The sequence below is a fragment of the Bactrocera tryoni genome, chromosome 1 (genome assembly GCF_016617805.1).
Source record: "Bactrocera tryoni isolate S06 chromosome 1, CSIRO_BtryS06_freeze2, whole genome shotgun sequence".
Taxonomy (NCBI): domain Eukaryota; kingdom Metazoa; phylum Arthropoda; class Insecta; order Diptera; family Tephritidae; genus Bactrocera; species Bactrocera tryoni.
In genome coordinates, this window is record NC_052499.1 from 9118188 (window position 1) to 9136373 (window position 18186).

Genomic DNA, 18186 nt, shown 5'->3' on the forward strand with positions numbered 1-18186 from the left:
TTTATGGCTTAGTTATGACTCTTTATAAGTTTTCGGTTTCCGCCATTTTGTGGGCGTGGCAGTTGGCCGATTTTGCCCATCTTCGAACTTAACCTTCTTATGGAGCCAGGGAATGCGTGTACCAAGTTTCATCATGATATCTCAATTTTTACTCAAGTTACAGCTTTTACGGACGGACGGACAGACGAACGGACGGGCAGACAGACATCCGGATTTCGACTCTACTCGTCGCCCTGATCACTTTGGTATATATAACCCTATATCTGACTCTTTTAGTTTTAGGACTTACAAACAGCCGTTATGTTATGTTTTGTGTGGTTTATGGGCCGGCGACGTCACTGTCCCGTACTTCTTCCGTGATGATCAAGACCGGGACGTTACTGTGAATGGGAATCGTTGCCGTTCAATAGTAACCGAATATTTTTGATTCGAATTGGATGACATATACTTGGACAGTATATGGTTCCAACAGCACGGAGCCACAAGCCACACAGCGAATGTCACAAACGATTTATTGAAAACTATGTTTGGTAAACGTGTTATCTCACGAAATCGCCCAGTCAATTGGCCGCCTCCGTCGTACGATTTGACGCCGTTAGACTATTTCCTGTGGAACTACGTCAAATCTATGGTCTAAGCCAACCAGCCAGTGACGATTGATGAACTTCGTACGAATATCAAATGTGAAATTGCAGTATTGTCTGCCGATTTATGCTAGAAAACCGGCGAAAATTGGGTTCAGCTTCTGGTCTTCTGCAAGCGTGCCCGTGGTGGCCATGCAAAAGAAATCGAGTTGCAGACATAATTTGTAATTATTGAAAAATCCATTATAACACTGATCACCATTCAAATATTTTCGAAAAAATTAAAAAAAAATTTAATTAACCATCAAGTTTTATTGTTGCAAAAACACCTAGTAAGTCACCTAATCGTATACAAAACTCTCAAGAGTTTTAGATTTATATCCAAACCCAAGAAGTCCCCCTTAACTAAATTTTTAACAGAAAAACGTTAAATATTTTTATTTAATTTTTTACATTTATAAAGAAAATGTGTGTACTTGCATAAGTTTTTCACAACACAAACATTTTCTAACACTTTTTCTTCACATTTTTTTGGTTACCTAAACTCTTACCACAAAAATGTTGTGTACACGAAAAATATGCGCACACTTGAAAAGCAACCTCCACTCGTAGTTAAGCCTCTTTGGCGCGCTTTAAACCCGCACACCAAACCAAACCACCAAGGGCGTTGCGTGAAATTATGTCCTAATGTATTTTTTATGAACGAGCGCTGTGGAGGACAATTACTTACATATGGGTGCATAAAAATTTTAGTAAATTATTGCCACATGGCGTGAGGAAATGAGTGGACCCATGTGTGAGTGTGTTGTATGCGTACGAATTTCATGCATGGCCACGCAAGAGCGCTTAGTGCTGGCGCTGCTTCCGCTTACGTGCGCGCTTATGCGCTACACACATGCATTTGTACTCGTACATTCTCAGGGGTCTATGCCAAAATATGTATGTATGTACATATATGCGTATGCACGTGGAAGTGGTTAAGGTGTTTAAGTGTATGCGCGCGTACATCCGTCGATTTGACTGCCGGTGCGTCGACGCAGTGAAACAGAGCAGAAAATTATGTAATGCGAAATAAGTATGCGTAGGGTGCTGAGCATAAGCAGGTAAGCCATCATGCTGAAAGGACATATAGTACCGGCTATAGCTCTCGTGTGCATTGGGACTTTGAATACAGTAGTAGTAAAGTCAAAATTGTTTGAAATTATATTGTAATTTGAAATTTGTATGTTTTATAACACTTCCGACCATTTCATTTTATGGTAATTTGCTATGCATACAACCTGCGATTGGCTACGGTTGGAGTGTTGATGCATATGTAAATGTGCAGATTAGGTACGAGGACCGATGCAAGCTACTTCTATATTATATTCTTTAAGTATAAATTGCCCACAGGCACAATGAGATATTTTTCATATAAAGGCTGTGTGCGTTCCAGCCGACGATTTTTAATAGCTAAGGTAATGACTTCAGTCATACTGGGGCTTCAATATGGATACAGGCGCTATACTTAAAATCATATGATAGGTCAATTAACGCGGTGCATAAACTTTCTGCAATACTCGTGATAGGTGCTTTCCGAACCATATCCATCGATGCTGCTTAGGTATTAGGCAATATTGCGCCGATTAACAGCCAAGCAGGAAAATTCGCGTGAATATATAACTTATCAGAAACGTCTACCGCAGAAAAAGGAAATGATAGAATCAAAAGCCTCCCAAAGTGGCAGCAACGGTACGGACTTCATGCAAAGGATGGTGGACACACAGACTGAATAGATAGACAACATAGGGACATGTATTTTAATCTGACCCAAAAACTCAGTGGCCATGGGTGAATGAAACTTATAAACCTATCGTCATGATTTTAGTCCATATTTTCCGATGTGTACGGAGTGTATAGAATACTATGAACACGTACTCTGTCATTGCCATAGGTTTTCAAGTATAAGGAAAAGCTTAAAACCACAGTTGGAGGTAGTTTTCCGGTAGAAAATTTGACTATACTTTTGTACGAGTTCTCTGTGTAATGGAAAGATGTCAGCGAAGCGCCAGCTCTAATTATGACAAGTTAAAGACATTTACAGCAGATTAGGCGTCAGTCAGTCTGAACAATAGTGGAGACTTAGATGTCTTATTCTCTTCCATGAAGTAATGCTTTGTCCAGTGGTCCCGTGGAAGAGACATGAGATGGATGCTGGTTAGGTTTAGCGGCTTAAAGTCCCGTACTCCGGCTTTCGATGCTTCCTTCTACTATAAAAAAACGACGGACAAGGCTCAATCGACTCAGCACGTGATGCTGATCATATATGTATATATATATATTTATGTTTTAAAGAATTTTCGCTGTTTTAATGAGTGATGAGTCGATTAGAATGTGGCAAGGGTTAGTTATAGAATTTACCAACGATAGGTAAAATATTTCTTTTTGTTCACTTTAAAGGCCATTGAGATTAAATTTCACTTTAAATTTATTTATCCTTTGTCTTACTCATGACCTAAATTCATAGAATTGTTGTACTTGAAGCAAAGAAAAATTTTTTTGATTTAACACTAACATGTAATGCTTCTCCGAATCTGTCATATTACAAACCATCATTTTTGTTTTAGGAATGGCATTATGTGTATTGCTTTATATCATCAATTTTCGAATAGAAAACTTCACCTATAATCGGACAGAGTAAAATTTGCGATGAAATTGACCAAGGTATGTTGCATGCCGCTTATAAATCGTCAGTCAGTTAAAAAAACCTTAAATTATTTAAGTTTCTTTCATTTTTATTGCACTTTGTTTTAATTACACTTACTCTGGATTGCATATTTGCCTTTATTGGTTAGAAAAAAATGTATGTAAATTTTAAAAGGGATGTTGAAAGCGCATGAAAAATCGTGTTGTGATCATAGAATTTTTTTATTTAGAAAAATTCGAAAAAATCGGATAAGAGAATGCATTTCAAAACTTCTTTCCCGACGTAGACATTCCTTATGGGGTTATAGTCGAGTTTGCGTTTCGAATAGAGCAAAATATAATGTTTTGGAATATAATTTGTTATAAAAAAAAGTCCATTGTACCTCAGTTCATATTAGAGAATTTCGTCAGTATAATGCATGTCTAAATATTTTAACCGTTTCCAAAAAGTACTTTCGAATTTTCGTTGATTGCAATACTGTTTGAAATTTCTGTGCTTGACAGCACTCTATAGTCTTTACAAATTTGTGGCATTGTAACTAATATTTTTCGCCATTGATAAGCCATATAAATGCTAATCTTTATCATATACATTTACAACAAGTGATTTAATTACAATTATGAACCCATTGCTCAAATACAATGGGAAAATGCGTTGTTTTCACGAATTATTGTTCTAAAAATGTACGCAGCACAGCCAATACATTAATTATACGCTGGCGCTTGTGCTTAGTTATTCTCTTATTTTACATCACCAATTGCTTCATTCGCCTTTTTACATATATTTGTAATTTTCATTTGCATTGAAAACATGATTTGGTTAAAATGCGATTTGCTCGCTCCAACGTAGTAGCGTGAAAATTAAATCCGCATTTAAACCGATCAAATTGCAGTACAGTAAAGTAAAGTTGTGTTACTGTCTGCACATTTCCATGCAAACCAATCACACAAATTCAATATTAAAATTTAACGAAGAGAATAGCACCTGTTCACATATATATATGAATATGTACGAGTATGTGCATGAGAATGCAGAGATTGCTCATGTCATGCTTTTGTTGGATATGAAGTGCTGCTGTGTGAGCAAAATTCACCACAGACATTAGTATATTAGGCTGACCGTTATTTCCAAAGTTATTTTTTTTAGCTGATCACGCAGAAGTTTCGATTTTCACGCTAAAAAGTTGTCCAACGTAAACCAATTTACTTTTCTTAAGCATATAAGTTGGCATTTTGTTATATTTTACATAAAGCAAGTTAACCTACAATTTTGAAAACAGGTAATTCCAATAAATTTTGATTTCTAAAAATTGATTTTAAAACGTTTTCGTTCAAAAATTGTATGAAGTTAAAGTTATGCATCAAATATATTGAGCATTCATACAAGTGATTTATATGGTACAACTGTGTTGCTCATGCGGCATGGTGTACTCTGTGAATGCTTAGTTCATGGTAAATGACTTTATTTGTGTTTTACTTTTAAAGAAACGTTTTTCATGATAAAACTAGTTATAATATTTTTGGAGAGCGTAAATTTTTTTGTTTAAAAATACTCTTTTCAAAGTTGTAAGTCTTTGTTTAAAGCAAAAGATCAAAGAATCCCATGTATATGAACAAAGTTATTTGATTTAGGATTATTTTTAATTTTTTATCGCCAAAACCAATAATTCAGGGAGAGGTTCTGTGAAAAACAATAAACTAAGGAAATAACGGACACCCTATTATTTACTTATATACACATTAGAGCGGTTTGATTTTTTTCTATAAAATCGCCTTTGACAGAAATGTTCCACGGATCATTCTGGACAACATTGCCTAAGAGAAAAACCGGTTTCGAGCCAGCTGTTTTTATGACGAAGTTTAAATAATCGAAATACTCGGTTGTATGGAAGGTATGTTATATAGTTATCCGGTCCAGTCGACTTCGACAAATGAACAATGGAATATCAAAGTGCATCTTTATAATAATATTTCTTTTAGTTATCTCAAAATTTGACGAAAAAAGCTTTCTAATCCTTGAAAAACTTTTTCCTAAAACTCGCTGGATCGAAACCAGTTTTAGACCCATACTCTCTTAGGCAAAGTTGTTCAGAATGGTCCGTTTAACATTTTCCACATACGCGATTTTTCCGATTTTTTTTGCAAATCGACCAGCTCTAATACACATAGTTACGAAATGCAGCTGTGTGTTTGAACCGTAGCGAGTCTGAGCGATTGGTGTAACAAAAGTGTAGAAAAAAAAATAATATAATAACAATACACATACCTACATATATACAATTACAACTACAATCACTAAACGTGTAAAATCGCAGTCAATATGCTCCTCTACATGCCATTGTATCCGTCTATACTCGATTAGTTGAGCGCTTTTGCTCAATTTCGCAATCACCTAAGCAACGAAGCGCTAGCGGACCATCGCCGCCAATGCCGCCACCAACACCAGCAATGCGTCTCTAGTGGCCGTCGCACTTCATGTCTCGGCATTTGCAATTGTTGTTGTTGTTGCAGTTGTGCTTGACGGTGCTGCCATTGACCGCATTGCAGGGCCCACCTGGAGAGCAACCAGCCCACAGACACGATGCACCAATTTGTTGTGGCCGCGGCAAGCAGCAGTTGTTGTAGCAAGCGCCAGAACAACGTCATCGGCCACACTGTCTGTCGTTGCTGCAGGCCGGTGACCAAACGATGTGCACTTGGACATTTAGCTGTTGTTGTCACTTGGGTAAAGCTTGCGGCCAGTGTGGTGAGCGCGCGTCGGGTTATTCGATGGAGATAGCCGTGTAGTGTGCTGGAGAGGCGATTAGCGCTGCTGTTGCCGTGCTGCATGGCGGCCGGATGTTCACCGTTGATGACGTGCACCACCACAGATGCAGAATCTGTACAAGAGAAGAGTATGCAAGAAATATATTAGTAGTGACAAATGCAACGTGGGGAAGTAGTAGTAAAAATATTGCTTGACGTATTTAATTAGTTTAAGTTAAGAGGATTTGCGCAGAGATTTGGATTAGTGTGGCTTCTTTGTATACCATCTAAATTGCGAGTTAGAAATAGGCATTACAAATACTGAAAATGTTTCTCACTATGAAAACCACAACGGCGAAGGAGAAACATTTCAAACAGATAGGTTTTGAACAGAAATACAGAGAGAGAAAATTGGGATAAAGTCTCACACATACGTGATCAATTTCTGTAGTAAATTTCAAGAAACTTAACACTTAATAGAGTAAACTTGAATAATTCGAAAGTGTTAGAATTATCTACACCGCTGATATATACTAATGGAATTGAAGAGTATCTCACAGTAATTCGAATGTACATATATACGCTTCGAACAAATGCTGTAATTTGCGGTCAAAATGATCTTCTTTACACTCTTTAATTAGATAATACCAATATGAGCCCGGCGGCAGCATGAAATTATTCCAAGCGACAACTTTTAAAATTGACAGCTCTGCGAGTAAAACAAATTGCTTAAAATGAAGATTTTGCCACTTGACCGCCGCGTCAGGCTGACCAGCGCGCATAAAAAACATACAAAAAGTTTTTAAATTAAATTATGCCAAAAATGAGCTACAATAAGGCCCAGCGCAGCAGCCTGGGGATTGCGAAGATAAACTGAGCGAAAACAAAGAATGTAAGAAATAAAAGTTTATACGTTGAAAAACCATAAAAAAACCAAACAGTGTGAAATATCACGGGTATGAAGAAGTACTGCGAAGATATCCGACCACAAGTAACCGCAACGCATAACACCAACAACAACTTTACTGCTCGTGTAGCAACTCGTAGAACTCCCTCGCGCTCGGTAAGCATAATTCAATTTGTTAAGCCCTTTGCGACATCGCGGCATCAATAAGCTCGAAGAAAAACTGAAAAATGTGACAAGCGCAAAAAACATAAAAGTTGAGATATTAAATATTTTCGCACAAGACAGCGCAACAAAAAAATATAAATAAATGCGTTGAAGGAAAGTAAGTGACAGCCAGTGTGACGACCAAAGGCTGACGCAATAAACGAAAAATGAAAATCAAAATTGGGGCAAATAGTAAAACATAACATGAACAGAATATACATATTAGGGTGGGTCCCGTATATATATTATTTTGTATAAATATGTATATTAGGGTGGGCAAAAAAAATAATATAAAATTTTGAGCAAATAGTAAAACTTAAAATGAACAGCACGTACATTCTTTGTGCTTTATAGACATGTGCCCAAAAAATAAGGTGACATTGTATTTAATTTGAAAATTCTTCATTTATTCTTCCAAATCAATTTCATCCCCTTCAAAGTAATCCCCTCTCGATGCAATACACTTATGCCAACGGATTTTCCAATCTTCGTAACACTGGTTGTAGTCACTTTCCGGGATGGCCTTCAGTTCCGTCTTCGCTGCGGCTTGAATCTCCTCTATCATATAAAAACGGTGTCCCCGGAGCGGTCTTTAGAGCTTGGTCAACAGCCAGAAGTCGCACGGCGCCAGATCAGGTGAATACGGTGGTTGCGGAACGATATGGGTTGAGTTTTTGGCGAAATGATCACTAATTACGAGGGCAGTATGGGATGGTGCATTATCGTGGTGTAAAAACCAAGAATTGCCTTCCCCCCTTTTTGGCGGATTGCGTTACGCAAACGACGCATAACGTTCAAATAATATTCCTTGTTGACTGTTGGACCGGTTGGAAGGAATTCATAATGCACAACACCACGATAATCGAAGAAAACAGTCAACATGACCTTGATTTTTGAGCGACTTTGGCGCGATTTTTTTGGCCTCGGCTCTCTTTTGGTACGATATTCGCTCGATTGATCGGTTGTTTCGGGGTCGTAAGCATAGATCCAAGTCTCATTGCCAGTTATAATGCGTTTCATGATACCCTGGTAGTCGGAAAACATCGTTTCACACACTTCAACGCGACGCCTTTTTTCAAAAAATTCAATGTTTTCGGTACCAGTCGAGATTTGACGCGCTTGAGGCCCAAAACATCCTTCAAATTGGTATTGGCTGAGCCTTTCAATATGCCAACTTCATCAGCAAGGTCTTTAATTGTTAATCGACGGTTTTTCAATACCAAATCTTTGATTTGTTGAACGTGAGCTTCGCCGGTTGAGGTTGATGGCCGCCCTGGACGCTCTTCGTCTTCGAAACTTTCACGGCCGGCTTGGAACTCATTATACCACTTGTAAATATTTTTTTTAGACATAGCCTCATCACCAAAGGCCTTCTGCACCATCCTCGACGTATCCGCAGCAGAAAATTGATTCCGTAAACAAAATTTAATGCAAATTCTTTGCTCAACAAATTTCGGCATCGCAAAAAACGAAAAACTCACTTTTAGCAGCTCACAAAACGACACGTATCTCAAACACTAATGAATATTTTGACATAAAATTTGACATATATGTGACTGACAGTACTACCAACCTTAAAAAAAAATAATTCTCCAAATCCTTCGACGCGCGCAGTTTAAATTCAAATGCCACCTTATTTTTTTTTTTGTTTTGTACTTTGAAAAATTGCTTGACAAACAACACCTCTAAGAAAGTTTATCAAAATAAGAGCACTTAATTGTAACAGGATGGTCCTCCTCCTAACAGTTTTCCATTATTTTCTTATTATAAGATAGAAAAAATTATATCACGCTGCCAATAGTTGAAAAAAAGGTCGTTTCATAGATTTGCTAATAAACTGAACGCGCTACAGAATAGTCTCTTCCGATTGTTTCGTAAACCTAACTGTTTAAAAAATATCAACAGTTGAAGTTTGATTATTTTAAGCCATTTTTTGCTTAGGAATTTTTAAATCAATAGCATTTTTTTGAAACTAATAGTTTTGTATCCAATTTTTACTGCTCTTTGAAATATTTTTTTTTCCTACCCACCCTAATGTATATATTTTAAATCTTTGTAACGGTAAGCGTTCAATCGTCTGACAGCGGACTTATATGTTCAAGTGAATTAACGCTCGCCTGAACTTTTAAATGAACTAACGGGAAATTCTCATCTTATAAATCCATACCTACCGCTGAGTTGTGTGATGTATGTATGTATATGTGCTTGTGGGATATGAAATATTGTAGGAGCGATGAAAAGTTGTAAATATTGTCAGATGTCAAGCCAGAAAATTATGATTTTTCAAACTTCACCTTGACCGGGTGTAAGTGTCTGCAAACAAAGAGCGCGATTGTGCGTGGAGTATAGTATATATGTATGTCACAATGTCAGTGTCTTCTTTATAAGTGAGTAACGAAAGCCGCATATATAAAGTCGCAATTTTGATAAATGAGTGTGTGATATAAATTAAAGAAGAAGAAGAAATAAATAATTCGGCTCCTGACTTCTGTCAACTCAATGACCTAAAGTCTACCTGTAATGTTGGGTGAGTAATTGAATTTGCCGTTTTCGTCACTAATGAACTTTCCTTGTCTGCACTTGACCATGCTGTGATCACAGCCACGTAATTCTATTTCTGCCGACTTACTTACAAGGCATAATTCATGTGATTGCTGTGCACACAGTTAGCTGCGGCAACGTTGTATCAATCATTTGGGAAGCAGGGAAGGTGAGTTGGGTGCGTCTCAGTTATAAGTGCTTTCTGGAATTACATCAACTGCTTTCACTTAAAATATGTCTAAGTTGGGTAAGTCGCGCTATCGAAAACAGTTCGGCTCATCTTCGACAACGGCATGTGGCAGCAGCATGTCTCTTGCGTCTTCAACTTGATTTTTCATTTTTTTTCAATCGTAAATAGCTGTTAAGTGCAGCTAAAAATAATTATACAAGTATTTATGCTCATTATGAAATTTCGAAATTTCGGTTTCGAAAAGTTTGACTTTTCGTAAATGATGCCTCTGAAATTAGTTAACTGAATTTATAAGCAGTGAATTCTCTTGTCTTGACAGTGTACTAAACTTCGCCGGTTCATTATGAGCAAATATGTTTGAAAACTTAACCTTGAAATCTTTCATTAAATTTACCACCCGCTAACATTGAAAATTTTATGTACACTCTATACTGTGTTAGCGCACTTACTTGGCTCATGCTTTGTGTACTGTTTGCTTCACTCAGCAAATCCTTTTAATCCAGATGTTCTCACGACAATAAAACTTTTGACTTAACAGCAGTTAATGGATTTTTGTGGTAAAACACTTTGTCTTTATTCGGTGCAATTAAGTATGTGTCGGTAGTTATGTGTAAACACAAGCAATTTCGTACAAATATATACATACATATGTGTACTAATATAATGTATTTCGACGTGTGTGTATCGTATGTCTTAATTCTTCGCTGTCACAACAAATTAATTATGCGACACGTTGTGTGCGCAAAAATAAATGTCACCGTCACGGTTACCAATTTTTGGTTGGAAGCTGCGTACTTTGCATGCATTGAAATATATTTCTTTGTTTTGTGTTGTTCTGTTGTGTCAAGGAAATATTTGCCATGAAGCATTGCGCTTGGAAAATACTTCAGTTTTGAGGATTTGCTGTTGAGGTTTTAAATTTAAATCCAAAGAAGCTTACGCCAATCAAAAGTTTTCAAAATTATTATAACAGCGTCAATATCAACTATGGCTGTCGGAATGCAATTTATGGCTTTTAAAGTTACTTTATTACTTCTCTCTCCAGAGGAAGCGGCTGTTGTTGATATATTATACATAATATACAGAACCAGGAAATCTGCTTGTGTTTACGGTGGTATATGTCAGACCATATACTGCTCTATAGAAAGCTTAAGGATATATAATGACATCTTTTGACAAAATACGAAACAACTTTTTCGACTACCCAAAATAATTGAAATTAGTTAAGACGGCAGTTGTTTCAAGAAAAATGAAAAATACCTTAACTGACCAAATGAAACTCCATAAAGCTGTACGTCAACTAAAAATAATTATTTTTTTAATTTTGACTCCTGAAGTTTCAGTTTTTGTCCTAGAAAACTTTTCAACGTCATCTAAAGCTTGATTTTCTGTTGAATTTGTGCCTAATCATGTTTCTTTTACCATGTTTATAAAATGGGAAAGCAAACAAAAGCTTTGAATGCGGAATATTCTATTACACAATTTTTCACTTTACAGAAAAGGTCTGAAGAATTTTTCGATGAAAATAGTGCTACGAAAGTTATGCGAGATAATTCAGCATGAGTATTTACGCAGCCATGCACCGTCATTTTTCACCATGACCACATGTGCAGTACACCATGTCGTATGAGCAACACTGTTGTACAAGTCACTTGTGAAAATGCTGACAACATTTGATTGACTTTACGCAAACTTTAAATGCGTATAACTTTTAAAATAATATTTTTATGGAAAAAATTATTTAGACCTTGTTGTTAGATCATTACAAAATCACTTCCGTAAAGTTCTAGAGTTGCTACAATTGGTTGTAATATTAAACAAATCCGCTGTGTGAATGTCATATGTCTTTTGAGTAGTTGCTTAGAGCTTTTCGCACAAATGCCACATTTCGGCCAACCCAAACATTGAAAAAATGTGTGGCTCCTTTTTACCTCTTGACAATATAATAACCATAAAATCAACAACAGGCATTTGGTATTGACAGAGACAAAGCAGCTTAAATGAATCATGGCAACCTGATAAACTCTTTCAAGATCTATGAAATTTGATCGGTTTATATAAAGTCTATAGGCTGTTTAGTTTTCACTCATTCACAAGCACACGTGCAATTATGTATGTTTGTGATTGTAAAATAACAAATAGTTTATTGGAGCAAGTTCCGAACACAGCACCAAACCAGTAGCACGACGTCTGCACAGACTACGCCTCGTTATCTGTAAAATATCTAGTTTAGCGAAACAACAAAAAATGACTAGTAGGAGCAAAACTACAATAGACACTGGCTGGACTATGAAAAGCAGCTCTGTTAGTGCATAAATTGAAGCAAAAAAAGAAAATTTAATAACCAATTTTCCAAACAACAGCTGTGGCATCATTAGATAAACTAATGGAGTGTCAAGACCTAGGCAATGACGTTCGAGTACACAACAACAACAATGTTGCAATTTAAGCGAAAGCCAGGAGAATAACGAACATAAGCTGAGAAGAGTAAAAAATTCACAAAGAAGGTAAGATACGGGCTTCATAATCCCAATAATACAATAGTAACCAAACGGACGGACATGTATGTTTATTATTACACCCTTTATAGGTATAATATAACCCTTAGCAATGCCTTTTGTTCAATCACTTGTTGTGTTGTTCATTTCCGTGGCACTCACCATGGTGATTACAAGCCAGCAATTAAGTATCCTTAAAATCTAAATACTCTTTTACGGTTCCAGCAAAAGGGGAAGTAAAACAAATGCTGACTCAAAGGACACATAACACAGAAAGGATACCGGGATAGCAGTAAATTGAAAATATTTGCATTCAAACGCTGTTTGATAAGGGTAGTGGTGGAAACCGGATGCTTCCTACTGATTGCCACATCCCGTTATTTCTTTGTTGATTTTGCCACTTAAGTAGAATGAGAGCAAGTGCCTTTTGCTTAATAATTTTTTTATTCAACTGTTTAAGGTTTGACATAGAATATTAATTTCTCGTACTTGTTTCGCTTGCTCTTTTTCTTTTAGCGTAGGGAAAAAGAGCGGAAATAAATAATTGACGTTTGACAATGCCAAATATTTGCTGTATTGCATAATTTCATCTGCGTTTTCGCGAAATAAAAACCTTGTTGGATACTCTGCAGAGCTTATAAATTTATGATATTGATTTGTGTCTCGATTCAGCGAAACGTCTTACAAGTACCAAGTAAAAAAAAAATAAAAATGGACTCAAACCTTTCAATTGTTTCATAAAGGACCACTGCTACCTTTTTAGCCACAAACGACGGGCATATTGTGCACCAAACAACGCTTGTTTTTAACTTCGCCAGTCGGTCAGAAATATACCACTTTTAAATTCTCTATCATAAAACAGATACATTACTGTCTCGGAAGCATTTTAATTCAATTTTACGAAGCCGTTAAGCTTTTTTATTGAAACAAATACTGCTGCTAAGTGATTTCGTTTGAGAACAATAGCTGGGCTTATTGAATTTTTCCAGCCAACTTCACACTTAACAGTTATATATTCGAACAGCTGATATAGAAAAGCTTGTTTGTAAACAAAATTCCTTAATTTTTTGGAATAGTGTTTATTTCGCGCCCTATCGAAGATGGAAGGTCAGTAACAACATTTTAGGCATATTTTACTGCTTTACTATCAAAAGGGTCAAAAGCACAGGTAAAGCAAAGCGAAAATCATGGGATGTGGTGACCGAATGCCAATGCCAAAATTGGTTTGCGAAAATTTGTTCCGGCAATTTCGATACTGAGAATTTTTTGAAGGCATCTTGAAGCCAATGTTTGGTAATCTTTTTTCAAAAAATTTTTTTTCTTGCATTTTTTGTTCTCTTATACCCTCAGAACTAATGTAGAAACCCACTTTACCATTGGAAGGTTTCGAAAACGACCCAAAAATAATAGTAGTAAAAACGTATCTCATTCACACAGCCATTTCTCCAACAGATGTCAGCAAAAAATTCCGAAAAAGTTTGTTTATACACTCCACGATATACCTCATGATATGTGAGAAAAGTTCTATTAGATAATAAAAATTTCTATGAAAAAAATGTCAAAAAACAGGCCAGATTACCCTACTGACCCCTTAAACTAAGGTGGTTGGTCGATGCAAATCGGCGAATAACAAGTCGGAAAATTGCTGAAAAATAAAATTTTGAGTAACCCGAATGTTCAATAGCTCATGAAAAGCCTATTAATCCTAGGCTTGAAAAGATCCATTCAGCAGCCACAGCAGTGATTCATTTTTAACTGCATTGTCATTGGCGAGGAAAAATGGGTTGCTTACAAGAATGTAAAGTGCCAGAGATCATGTTCCAAAAAGGATGAGCCAGCTCAAACCACTTTGAAGACTGTGGTCACCAAAAATGAAAGATTATTTTGCATGTTTGGTGCGATTTCAATGAGATCGTTGATCACGAAGTTTGCTCGACAATACCACGATTAATTCTGAAGTATATTGTGATCTGCTGGAAGAATTTAGGGATGCACTCATACAGAAGAAGCCAGAATTGATCAAAAGAGAAGGTGTGATGCTCCATTAGCATAATGCGGGAACTCATACAAGTTTGATGACTTGCCAAAAGCTTCTGCAGCTTGAATGTGATGTGCTACCTTACGCACCACATTCTCGAATTTTGGCACCTTCGGACTATTACTTGTTTCAGTATCTGCAAATTTTTCTAAGGGTATAACTTTCACCTCAAACCACTTGGACCAGTTTGTTGCTTACAAAGATGAAAAATTTTATGAGCGTTCAATCAATCTATTGCCCGAAATATGGCAAAAAGATCAAAATGCAGAATAAATATTTTTATAAAATATTTTACATAATAAAAATTCGTAATTAAATTACACTAAAAAAGCGAAATTGCTTAAAGAACGACCCTATATATGGACTTTACTCAGACTACTTCACCTTTTGTCAGAAATTTCCAAGCGTAACTATTTTCCTGGATTTGTTTGTTGTTGCAGGGCTTGTATTGTGTTCAAAGGTAAGTTAAACCTTTTTGTTGCACGTGTGCGTTTCACCATATCCCCAAACACTATATTATCACTAACAGTTACGTGCGAGTATAGCAGCAATGATATTTTGAGCGCCATAAAAATCATAATATGCACGAGTGGTAATGCAACACGTACATGCCACAAACTTAATCTACAAGTGCTTTAACAATGCCAGCACAGAGCTGCGGCTGAAGACACGTGTGACTAACACAATGGCGTACAAATATGTACCTATTGCGGTGATGTGGCATTTTTGGGGCACGCTCCGCGGAGAAGATCACTAACTACACCGGAGTCTCGGATTGAAGAAGGTGCTATTGTAGCTTTGTTGCTGCGGATGGGGATTAAAATATGCTCGCTCGGTTGCATTAAGCTGGGTTCTTTAGTTGTGAGTGTGTGTGAGTATGTATATGATGAATGTGTGTGACCTTACCTGAACTGCTCGGCGAGCATGTATAATTCCCAGAATCGGCTGGCGTTGCCTTGGCTATCAATAATTTACTGGTACGCGTCGAACGCTCCGTTATGACATTGATGCCGCCACGTTGTGAATAATTCATAACGCGTTTACCCTTATACCAATATATAAAGGATGGCGGTATGGGCGATTGCATGGCGAGACAGGTGAGATTTATGTCACTGCCGCTTTTGATGAAAAGTTCCGCATTGCCAAGAATTTTTGCACGAGATACTGAAAGAAAATAAAAGGCAAAAACAGCGTCAGGAAATTAAAAGTAAACACATACAGTTATGCATACACATATGTATATATATACGTGAAACAGCTGAGTAAAAAAGCAGCCACGAAACACTCAGCAAACCAAAACAAAACAAAAAACATCTTTGCTATTCTAATTAAACGAGCTTTTCAAGGCGGTTCTTTTACTACAGTTCCCTTGCCACTCGTGCACTTAATTAAGTGCAAGCTACACTTTCGCCTAAGCAACTGAAACTAGTTTGCAACGAGAAGTTTTGTTTAAGTCTAAAATAAAGTTTATACAGGGGTTTCCAATTAAAGTACTATGATGAACCACATTTCCGAGTACTTTTTCCCCTAAATCAAATCTTATTTCATGAATAGTACGTTCAATACTGACTGTTAAAGCTTGAAGGGAGCCTGTTTAAACCAAATGTCTTCAAATAACTACACAAGAAGTGGTCAAATGGTGTTAAATCTAAACTTCTTGGAGACCATACAATGTCATAATCTCTTGAAATTACCGAATCTCTAAACTTTTCTCGCAATAATTCAGTTGTTCCACGTCCTGTGTGGCACGTAGCGCCGTTTTGGTGGAATCGGACGCTGCTAAGATATACTTCTTCCAATTACGGTCATCTAAAGTTGGTCATTATCGATCTAAATATACATGTATATATAAATATTATATATTTATATCACTCTCCATTGACACTAACGATGTCACCAGCGTCATTTCGAAAGAAGTACGGACCGATGATTCCAATAGACCAAAAACGACACCAAACTGTCAATTTAGGTGAAGGTAATGGTTGTTCATTAATAATTTATGGATTTTCTTCGCACCAGAATCGACTTTTTTTTATTTATTGCATCATATGAAAGTGAGCCTAAATTTCAACATACCAGCTTGGTATACTTTTACGAGCCTTTAAAATTTAATAATTTTTCCTTTTCAATTTACTAACGCAAATAAAAATATACAGAAAATACTAAATTCCAAACTAAATCCATTTAATTCATTCACAAACACATTTAAGTTACTCTAACACAACTGACCAAATAGTATTGCAAATATATAACTACCAGTTAAATGCATAAGCAGTCTAATATCTAATCATTACTCACCCACTACATTCAGTCGAAAGCCTTGACTTATCTTTGGCTCTGTGGACACTTGACACTCATATGTGCCAGAATCTCTTGGCTGCGGTGACGATATCCTCAGTGTCCACTCATCGGAGCCCTCAGTGTGCAGCGACTGGAATCGTTGGTCATTCGTGTAGGTGAGTATGCCGACAGTGAGTATATGCAGGTCACGTTTACGTATCCAGGACACCTGCAAAGAGCCAACCAAATGCTGCTTAGTAGCATTCGAGCAATTCAGCGTTCAAGTAAAATCCACATTCAAGTGATTGATTGAAGATATATGATTGTTAAGCACTTAAACCAGTGCTATTATGCTATTAATTAGCGAGCTTGAAAATACATTCAGCTACTTAACAACTGCTCTTTTATGGCATTTGTATTTTTACGCGCACTTTATAACAAAAAGTGTATATTTTATTTCAAAGTAATGACATGTTTTGAGATTCTATTTTTTTAATTTAAGGTTTGAATTTCCGACAAATTTTCTGGATAAAGTCATAAATGTAATTATAGTTCTTGTTGAAATGGTATCTCAGACGGTGAAGAAATTTCTCCAAAGCGATCGATATTTAAATTTTCACATGAATGTTTTAGATAAACTTGTCAGGTAACAAAATTTTTTAACAATAATTTTGATATTATAAGTTACGCTTAAGTGCAATTTCTTTCACAAAAAAAACAATTGTTTTCTTGGAGTAGCCGCCATTTGGTCAAAAATGTAAATTTTGTCATCATCATCATCAAAATTGAAACTGAAAGTTGCTGAGGAAAGCTTTAATAGGTGTAGAAAATGCAAAAGAAGCGCAATGAAAATGATTTATTGCCACTTTGACGCCGCACTCTTCTCAAAGATACTCACTTTGGGTGGAAAACTTTAAGCCAATTTGAAATTGTAAGACAGAAAACTGGTGCTTGGTGTATTGACCCATTGTTAAAACTTGTTTTGATTTTTGGACTTGAGATATATGCAACGCCAGACAACATATTTTGGATACTCAGTGAGATTGAAGATTGAATACAACATTTGTTAAAGTAAATCGACGATTGTTTTAGCATAGTCAATTACATCATGAAATATTTACTAAAAATAAAAACATACATATATATATAAAACACGTGTTTCTGACTTGGACATGGATATAATCTATTACATGGGGTTACATGGGTCTCAAAAAATCGAATTTTTTTATTGTCTTTCTAAACTTTGCAATACCTCAAGAATATTTTCAAGTTGATCCGAGTAATATTTTCGGAGATATAGCCTTGAGAACTTGTGCGCTCGAGGCCAGCTAGGCTAAGTGCGCCGTCTTTAAATGCGTTTTTCTCGCAACTGTGTTTTTAAAGTCGGTTGGAAAGATTTCTAGAGAATTGTTAAACCGATCTTCATGAAATTTTACACAGATCTTTGAGATATAATTCTTAAAGATTTGGACAAAGGATTTCTTTTCGATTACAACTATTTAAAAAAAATAATG

The 18186-nt window shown here is 36.4% G+C and overlaps 1 protein-coding gene across 1 annotated transcript in view; it reads right to left on the reverse strand.

Annotated features, from left to right (window-relative positions):
• Positions 1-351: 351 nt before the first annotated feature.
• The window catches only part of LOC120782431, a 73233-nt gene continuing 55398 nt past the window's right edge, over positions 352-18186 (reverse strand). The window contains exons 4-6 of the mRNA XM_040114714.1: positions 16691-16901; positions 15299-15556; positions 352-6148 (exon numbers count right to left, since the gene is read on the reverse strand). Coding sequence (XP_039970648.1) covers positions 5658-6148; positions 15299-15556; positions 16691-16901 — 960 coding nt within the window. The 3' untranslated portion in view covers positions 352-5657. The remainder of the gene's footprint in view (positions 6149-15298; positions 15557-16690; positions 16902-18186) is intronic.